Genomic DNA, 8,908 nt, shown 5'->3' with positions numbered 1-8,908 from the left:
GCAATACCTGTCTCACTCTCATTGACACCTAATGTAATCGTCTTTTTTTTTCCAAAAGAATCTCACTCTGTCTTCGCACTGAGCTTACTCACTCATTTTAAGGAATATCTGAATAAAATAGAGACTGTAGAAACTTCTGGCTTCAGTGTCTGTCACGGTCTTTTCGGTTTATGAAAAGGAGTAACGGTTTTCTCATAATTTGCAATTGTTTGAAGCCATGTAGAAGCCAAATTCTGGGCAGATTTTCACATTGCCATGGCAACGGCAGCTCCTGACCTGTGTGTGTGCGTGCGCCTAGCAACCAGATAACCAACTCTCTAAGCTCTGCTAGCTTTACATTAGCCGCATGTTATGTCTTAAATTAAATTTAGTTAGGTCTTAAATATGTAAGTCCATTTACTGCTTCCTTCGTTGCTTTTTTTTTTGTTTTGTTAAAAGAGTGAATGAAGTTGTGACGGTCTCCGCTGAGACAGATAAGAGGAGAAGCTACTAGCCCTCTCTCGCTGTCACTTCTAGTCGCGTTGCTCTGCTCCCCAGTAATGTTAAATTTAGCACAGAAAAAAACATAATAGTGGTAATTTAAATAGCGGTTCATGGGATTTATTAACCCTCAGGGGTCCCTCTGTCCTTTTTTGGACATTTTCTTCACTTTTCTTTTTTGATTTGCTGATCATTTTGGCTGTGTTACAGCTGAAGGTATGGATTTTTTTAAATCTAATGTCAGTTACTGTTACAGGTCTATTATACACTGGTAACACATTTTGTACCCTCTGGGGTTCCTCGCGTCCAAAAAAGGACACACAAAGAAAATGCTATAAAATCATCATATATCAATATTTTTTTCTGCATTTTTTGCATAAATCTCTTAAACCACTTCAGTTCTGCTCAAACCTACCAAATGTTTATTAGTTTTCAGGATTTTAACCCTTTAAATGCCAGTTTGAAGACATGTTGCCTCTTGTTTTATTAAAGAAAACAACACAGAATATGAGATATTTCCCACATAATACATGATGGAGGGATGTGACATTGTTTTATATCAGAGTCTTTTATATCAAGACATTTCTCAAAACAAGAATATGATTAGATTAACTTTATTTATCCCACAACTGGGAAATTCATTTACCACAGCAGAAAATAAACATCTATAGAATAAAACATCTATGGAAATATACAACAAAAATTATACCAATATACACTAATAAATACAATATACACAATACACACATGATCAGGGTGACTTTTGAACACTGGAAATAAACCATGTACTCATCCCGGCAGTAGCCCCCGTGGCACTCAAAATTTCCCTGGAATTTTCTAGTATTACTTTGTAGAAATCTGTTTTCACTTTGACATTAAAGAGGGTTTTTTTTATAAATGCTAAAAAGCCAAATTATATTGTCCATGATTCCATTTATAAAAGCAATAAAAGGGGAAAACATCCAAGGGGGTGAATACTTTTTATAGGCACTGTACATGCCTTCTTATGGTTGTGGGGACAAATTTAGGTTCAACACCATCATTGAGAGGTCAGTTTGGCCAGTCCTTGCAGTTTCAAAGAGCTTTTTGAGGGATACCTGCAGTGACACGAATGAAACTCCTCTGTAGAGATTGAAAAGTGTGTGATGGATACGCACCAAGCATGTATACATTTATACATCTATACTTACACTGCTCGGGGATATCAATCTGTGCATCTAGGAGAAAAAGTCATTGTGAATCAATTTCACCTGCTTTGGTGCAAATGAAAGTGACAACAGAGGCAAAAAGCAAGACAACCCCGAAAGAGGGAATGGTTTTGCATGTGGTGGCCATAGAGAATTCCTCTCTCCTGATCCTTCCTGACTGATTCTTCTCTAGTCTTGTGTTTTGCTAGTGTCCTTGTCACTACTGGTAGCATGAGGCGGTACCTGCAGCACAATCAGGTTGCACAGGTAGTCCAGCTCCTCCAGGATGGCACATCCATACGTGCAGTCACAAGAAGGTTTGTTGTGTCTCCCAGCACAGTCTCAAGAGCATGGAGGAGATACCAGGAGACCGGCCGTTATACGAGGAGAGCTGGACAGGGCCGTAGAAGGGCATCAACCCAGCAGCAGGACTTGTACCGAGGAGGAACAGGAGGAACACTGGCAGAGTCCTACAACATGACCTCCAGCAGGCTACTGTTGTGCATGTTTCTGACCAAACTGTCAGAAACAGACTCCATGAGGGCAGCATCAGGGCCTGATGTCCCTTTGTGGGATATATGCTCACAGCCCAGTACTGTGCAGCTCAATTGGCATTTGCCAGAGAAAACTAGAATTGGCAGGTCCGCCATTGGCCCGACAGTGCATACAGGCACGCGGAGTTGGATCAGCCTGTGATGTCAATTTCTTACTTTGATTTTTGGTGTGATTGTGAATCCAGCCTTCAAAGGATTGATGATTTTGTTTTCCATTGACCGTTGATACATCATTATGTGCTCAATAAATTATACAATGTACATCAGTAAAAGATTTTCAACTTGAATAATTCGTTCATCAAGTTCCAATGTGTGATTTTTTGTAGGTTTTTGAGAATATATACAGACCAGTGTGAGATATCTCCATGAATTCTTTTCCCAGAGGAAAACAAAGAAATGAGAGGTGGAATAATGCTGCAGGAAGTTTCAGATGTTTCTGTCAAAACTTTAGTATCTTAAGTTTAATACCTTAAATTTTCATTTACTCATTTTCTCATGTTGCAGTTGTCAGTTGAATCCAGTTCAGTTAAAAACATGTTTTTAGATTGAACCTCATGTTCGTGTGTTTGTGTAGCTCCTCTAATTGTGTGTAATTCACTGAAGACAGATATCATCAGAAAAACTGTGACCTGTTTATCTTTAGAGACAATCAGTTCAGAGTCAGTTACTTCAGTATGAATGAAGCAGTGACACTCCATCAGTCCTGGTTTGTATCAAGTCTGGATTAAATGTGTCAGTACTGACTCTGTGCTGCCTTCCTGTGGTGAGCTGTCTAAGTACACTCACCTCCACAGTGACCTGACCTCAAAACCTACCGCCACGCTACTTCATGTTGTTAAATTGTAATTGCTACATAATATAATTGTGTATTATATTATTATAACACGTTTGGAATTATATTAAATGACATACTATTGTCATAACACCACCACATTATAGTATTCTATACTAATTTGTATTGTATTCTATTAGTTTATATCATATCAGCATATTTTTTGTTGTGATTTATTGAAAATTTTTCATTAAATTCTACCTACATTTACATTGATACACCTTTAATGTCCACTATACTTTCCCTTTCACCCTCTCACTAAAGAAATAAGATACAGACATTTTCATTTGTACATCTCTATAACTGTCATTTACATGTCTGTCCATTTTATGTTCCCTTCATGTCACACTTGTTTTTGTTCTGTAAAGTCACTAATAAAGAACAATGGTGTGAAACTCTAGTTAACGTGAGATCTGCAGCTGGATTTCCCACTTTTAAACTTTAATAACTACAAAGAGGCTCTCACGGATTCATTTTCTACTGTACAGTTGAGGTCAGGACAATCGGCTTTAAAACTTTAAAAATTTAAACTGGAGCTCAGTGTCCAGATTTCACTGATCCAAAATGAATCAATCAGGTCCCACTGTTGGTCTTGAGAAACCTTCATTTATTTATGCTTCAGAGGAACTGAGTGAAGTGAGACCTGCAGAGGAAATATCACAACACACGCTTCTTGTCTTTTACACAACTTTTATTTAGTCAATAGAAAAAGCTCTTAAGCTTTGACTGCAAATTTGCGGATAGAGTAGAGGAGGTCTTTCCTCTGCTGCTTCTTGGTCCGCAGACTCTCTTCATGCTTGTTGAGCCGGCGGCGCAGAGCTCTGGTCTTCTTGGGTCTCAGGTCCAGGGGCTTGTACTTCTTACCCTGAAGGAAATGAAACACATTCAGTAGATGTGAATGGAAACTGAGGCCAAGCTCAGCCTGCAACTGGTGTCAAGATCCTGACACATTTGACAAAATATTTATACTCCATATTTTCATGCATTTTTCCCATGAGCAGTGAACACAAAGCAAGGTTTCACATTTCATACATGTAGATGTTATTTCAGAAACCTCTTGTCACTAGGACACATGATATGAAGGAGGGAAGGCACCATCACTACATTTACACTGACTACAAACCTCCACTGTAATGCTGCTGAAGCTTCATCTGACAAGTCTCAGACTCAGAGCTGGACCGTCACAATCAAAACACTCAGGGACAGTCTCCTGTCCATCTCCTCATTTTATTTCACCTTAAGTGCCACAACCAGCTGCAATAATAAACTCTCACTGCAGCCATTTTGTGAATGTATCATCTTTTCTTCATCCAATCATAAAAAGGAAAACTTTCAAAATCATGTGAATGGTCACTAAAATAACTCAAGGTAACAACATGACAATTGTCTTCATGTTGCAGATAAGTTAGTTACATCATGAGAAGGACCCATGACTAACTAGGCCTTTTATCTACAGTGCGTTACAGGAAGTCATAATAATTAGCAACTCCGGTTAACATCCAGATCATCACTGTCTTAATTAGAATCTCTGCAGTCAGTGTACACAGTCATTGATTATGAGGAACATTCAGGTCTCAGTCTTTTGGTAAGCAGTTATGAATGCATCAGCAAAACATCAGCTCAACAAATGTATCATCTCAGACCTGTGTGTGTGTGTGTGTGTGTGTGTGTGTGTGTGTGTGTGTGTGTGTGTGTGTGTGTGTGTGTGTGCCCTCACCTTGTAGAACTTCCTCAGGTTCTCCTTCTGTGTCTGGTTGATGACAGTCAGGACTCTGGCGATGGACTTGCGGACTACACGGCTGTGAAGAGCAGCAGTCAGTGTACATGAGTACAATATCAGTCTGAAGAGACAGCTGATGTTCACTGTGTGGTTAGTCACATAATTAAATCCTTACTGACTCTAAACACTATATAACAATCATCTGTACTTCCTCCTCTGTGGTGGAGAATCAAAACCTGTGAACTACCGTATTATAGTCCCGTTGACATAAGTAGTCAGTAAAAGTACTAAGCAGTGATCTATAGCCCAGGCCTCTTGGCTCCCACACATCCACTGAGCTGAACACTCAGCATGTCAGACTAGGTCTGTCCATTGGTAGACAGTGAGCCAAACCTGTCTTGTCATATCAAACACTACTTACATCTTGGAGAGCTTGGATGCGGCTCCTCCGGTGACTTTTGCCACACGGAGCTGGGACAGTTCATTTTTCAGATCATCCAGTTGCTTCAGCAGCTCCTCTTTCTTCTTGCCCCGCAGATCTCTTGCCTTGATCTTGGCCTAGCCCGCGACAGAAAACACGAAATCAACACATGTTGGTGACTGCACCACATCAGCCTAGAACACGCCATCAGAAGAAAACTCCGCTCCGTACAGAACTGCTACTCCTCTTACCGACACGAGCCAAACACATTATTCATCAGCCTGACCCGACAGAGCGTCTTCACATTATTAATGTTGTTTATAGTTATGTGTTAATACAGACACATCAAATAAACGCGTTTTCTTTTAACATAAATCTTAAATGTCTTAAGCCTGCCATAGCTTCGTTAGCTTACGGTTAGCAACTCATGTTAGAAGCGTCGATCGGTCCCTGCGCTTTATAATATACAATTTTACTCCATTCCGGTAGCAGCCTGCTAATATACACATGTATGAGCAACTATCCGAGGAACTTATGTCTACGTATAACACACATTTGATCAGGTTAAGTTGAGATAAATGTGAAAAAATCCACAATTAACGGCAGAGTCTCAGATCCTCACCATGTTCCTTCTCGCTGCCCTGTTGGAAAGGCCGGACACACCGCGTGCTCAGAAAAAGTAGCTTCCGGAGATTTTCTTCTTCGTCGGTTTAGACAAGGTGCGAACAGCGCCACCGGCGGGCGGAGCAACTGCATCACGATGTACATACACAAACAAGGAGGAAGAAACGACGTAGAAAATCAAAACAGAACGACATTTTATAATTCCAGCCGTTTTTTTCTTTTAAATAAAATTTTTTAAAATTTTTATTCCATTGGATTTGTGTTCTTTGTTTAATATTTTATTTAGATCACTCTCCCTGGCTCTATTATTGTTTTGTATATATTAATGACTGATTCATTTGTGTATGATTGTTTTGTTTGTATTAATGATTTCCGTTATATGTAACACCAATTTTCAATAATGATGTTGGGAAAACAATAATGATAATGATAATCCAGTTGTTTCAAATGGTGGTTTTGACTATTGAAAAATGTACTAAGTTACCTATATTGTTAAATTAAATGTTTTCATTTCCCTCACCCAAAAATGTTTAAATAAAAAGCAAAAATTGAGAAATACAATGAGATGAAGTTGTTTTTAATTGTTTCATTACAATACTGGAAAATTTAACAACTAAGTATATTATAAAAATTTTTCAATTAAATAAAGTGTTCACTCCCCCCACCCAAAAAACAAAACAAAAAAATTAAGATAAAAAAATTACCAACAATCAAAAAATTAACCATATTAAGAAAACAAATTGATAGAATACATGGATTATCAACACAGGTATCACTGTGAAAAACCATCCATATTACAAAGAATCTTTTATGGAAATGAAATGTGTTTATGCATATAATAATTTTCAATGTCAGCATTTGTATAACAGGACAGGAGAGGATTGATTTTTTTTTTTTTTTTACCAAATATGGAGCATGTGAATCCAGAGGGGGTGATTTTGTCATTTCATTTTTATTATTAATAAACGTGGTAAACAGGAACCTGGCAGCAGTTGTTAAATCATAAAAAGCAAAAGTCACAAAATCGGTAGTGATTGTACACGTTGTGTTTCAGGGTTTCACACAGCAGAATCAATGGGGTTAAAAAAGTGCATTCATTGTTACTTTTGATTCTCATGGAGACAGTGCATTACCCACAATAGGCTGTCATTAGTGACAGTTGTCATTAGTGATGTTCTCCTGCATCCCAGTTCAGAAAGACTGATCCCAACACAACCTCAAATGATAAACAAACACCAGTGAAACAGTTTTCTGTGATGATGATGATGATTCTTCTGCTCCACATTATGTGCATATCACTGGAAGGGATTGCAAAAGACTGACAAGCTGCTTTAGGATTCAGTTGAACAGCAGACATGCAGATTCCCACTGATGTAAAAAATAAATACCAGCCTGTTGTGACATCACTCTGGGGACTGAGTGACAGGCTAAGGGAGAAACTGTATGGGTTCTGGTCTATGATGATAAATACTGCAAAATGCTCACATCAAACCATTTACATCCACTGATTTATAAAGTTCTCAATGCATACTGTATGTACAGATTTCTATATATAAATAGACATGTGGAATGTACTTTCATTTACATTAGCAAAGGCAGGTAAAGGTAGAGCATGTCCTCCTGTCATCATTTACATAACGTTCACTTATTTCATCACATTGTTTTTATTATTGTCCATATAATTAAACATGGTGTTAAAGGACCTGGAACAGTCTGCAGGGACAGACTGGATCAGCTGTGGTCCTCCAAGACCAGCACCAGACTTTGTTTTTTACCCTGAACTGAGTCTCTCAGGCAGTTCCTCTGAACTACAGCATGTTCTCCTCTTCAGGTCAGATGTTTGATCTGAGAGTGAGGTTGGCTGGAGGCTCAGGTCACAGTAATAACAGTCTAATAAAAAAGAGCTGTTCTGATTCTGAGCCTGACAGATCAGCACACACGTCAACTGATCAGTGGAATGACAACTTTATTCTCCAGGTGTAAAATGTCCTAAACTCGATCACATCCTTTGCAGAGTGTCGGTCTGTGTGTTCATGTTAAAACATTTAGTTAAAACTCTAGGCCTAAAGACTCTTAGGATAATCTTATGATGCTGGTTTCAATGATTTAGTGGGAATCTGAGAGAAATCACATTTCACTATTTATGACTGATGATTTGAAACTCAGCCCAGTCAATAACGACTGATCATGAATAATTATCAGTCTTGTCCTGATGTCCAGCCTGGATTTCCTTGTTGACTGTTAAAGAGCATGACGCACAGAAACCATCACATCCAGACAGTTTGACGTGAGCGACAAACATCTGACAGGTATCATTAAATGACTTGAGGCCAAACTGGCATCAGACTGAGAGGTCCTTTAGCAACCAAAGGCTGAACTGTCTCACACCACAGACAGATGTGACAGATGTGACCTGTGTAGATTGAATCACAGTTAAAATAACAGTCTTCTGTTGTTTCTGATGCTGAGTCTCATTTCTTTCATGTCAATTCACTTGTTGCTGTTTCACTGACTAGAAATCATCAGATCTGTGTTTTTTACTCTCTCTCCACTGACAAGAAAATAATGTCATTCTTAAAATCAACCACTGATGATGACTTGGTCTTTATCCCTTAACCTGTGCAGCCCTTCTGTCCCACAGAGCATCACAGAAAACTGCAGGAGGCTGTTTCAAGTTTAAAGCTAGAATCCCTCTCAGTGAAGGAGGAGGAGCCGGTCCTCCTAAAGGTCCTAGAGGTCGTCACTTCTTCCTGCTGCTCATTAACTCCAGTGAGTCGAGTTGCCTGAGATTGAAGGCCGGATGATGCCTTTTGGAGAAGGCTTGGACCCAAACCAGGACATCTACAACAGACAACAAAAGTCACTTGGCCAGGTCTCATAGGAATCTATGAGCTGGTCGTTTTATTTTGAAGAGACATTGGTCCTAACACAGGAACATCTTCATATTCTCATACTGAAGTTCTCCTCCTTGTTTCTCTGATGTGTTAAATAAAGCTGAAATACCTTGATCTTGACCAATCAAGTCTTTTCAGGGTCTTTATGCAGCCCCAGTTCCCTGTTTCACTGAGTGTCCCACAGTAGTGTCAATGT

The 8,908-nt window shown here is 39.1% G+C and overlaps 3 protein-coding genes across 9 annotated transcripts in view; 1 reads left to right on the top strand and 2 right to left on the bottom strand.

Moving 5' to 3' along the window:
* Positions 1-2,555, top strand: part of LOC147817137 (uncharacterized) — a 19,277-nt gene extending 16,722 nt beyond the window's left edge. Inside the window, exons 5-6 of the mRNA XM_087171634.1 lie at positions 2,189-2,259; positions 2,548-2,555. Of these exons, the coding sequence (XP_087027760.1) occupies positions 2,189-2,259; positions 2,548-2,555 (79 nt within the window). The remainder of the gene's footprint in view (positions 1-2,188; positions 2,260-2,547) is intronic.
* Positions 2,556-3,723: 1,168 nt separating this feature from the next.
* rpl35 (ribosomal protein L35) lies at positions 3,724-5,941 on the bottom strand. Its single transcript, XM_023397564.2, has 4 exons — positions 5,817-5,941; positions 5,195-5,331; positions 4,771-4,852; positions 3,724-3,918 (listed from the first exon to the last, which is right to left on the bottom strand). The coding sequence occupies exons 1-4, from the start codon at positions 5,817-5,819 to the stop codon at positions 3,769-3,771; spliced, it is 372 nt and encodes a 123-aa protein (XP_023253332.1). The 5' UTR covers positions 5,820-5,941; the 3' UTR covers positions 3,724-3,768.
* A 438-nt stretch (positions 5,942-6,379) lies between these two features.
* The window catches only part of golga1 (golgin A1), a 32,349-nt gene continuing 29,820 nt past the window's right edge, over positions 6,380-8,908 (bottom strand). For all 7 annotated transcript variants that reach the window (XM_087171603.1, XM_087171602.1, XM_087171606.1 and 4 more), the window contains one exon: positions 6,380-8,659. In XM_087171603.1, the coding sequence (XP_087027729.1) occupies positions 8,579-8,659 (81 nt within the window). In that variant the 3' untranslated portion in view covers positions 6,380-8,578. The remainder of the gene's footprint in view (positions 8,660-8,908) is intronic.

This window comes from Seriola lalandi, unplaced genomic scaffold, assembly GCF_002814215.2.
Source record: "Seriola lalandi dorsalis isolate HSWRI2012SDOR001 ecotype SW California unplaced genomic scaffold, Sedor1 jcf7180002054883, whole genome shotgun sequence".
NCBI classification, from domain to species: Eukaryota; Metazoa; Chordata; class Actinopteri; order Carangiformes; family Carangidae; genus Seriola; species Seriola lalandi.
The sequence above is the reverse complement of the archived record's forward strand: the minus strand, read 5'-3'. Positions and strand labels throughout refer to the sequence as shown.

Excerpts from the sequence above, each read along its gene's own strand:
- rpl35 (XM_023397564.2), bottom strand. Across the intron at positions 4,853-5,194 it reads GCATCCAAGCTCTCCAAGAT|CCGTGTAGTCCGCAAGTCCA; the intron begins GTAAGTAGTGTT and ends TGCTCTTCACAG. Across the intron at positions 3,919-4,770 it reads ACCTGAGGAAGTTCTACAAG|GGTAAGAAGTACAAGCCCCT; the intron begins GTGAGGGCACAC and ends CATTTCCTTCAG.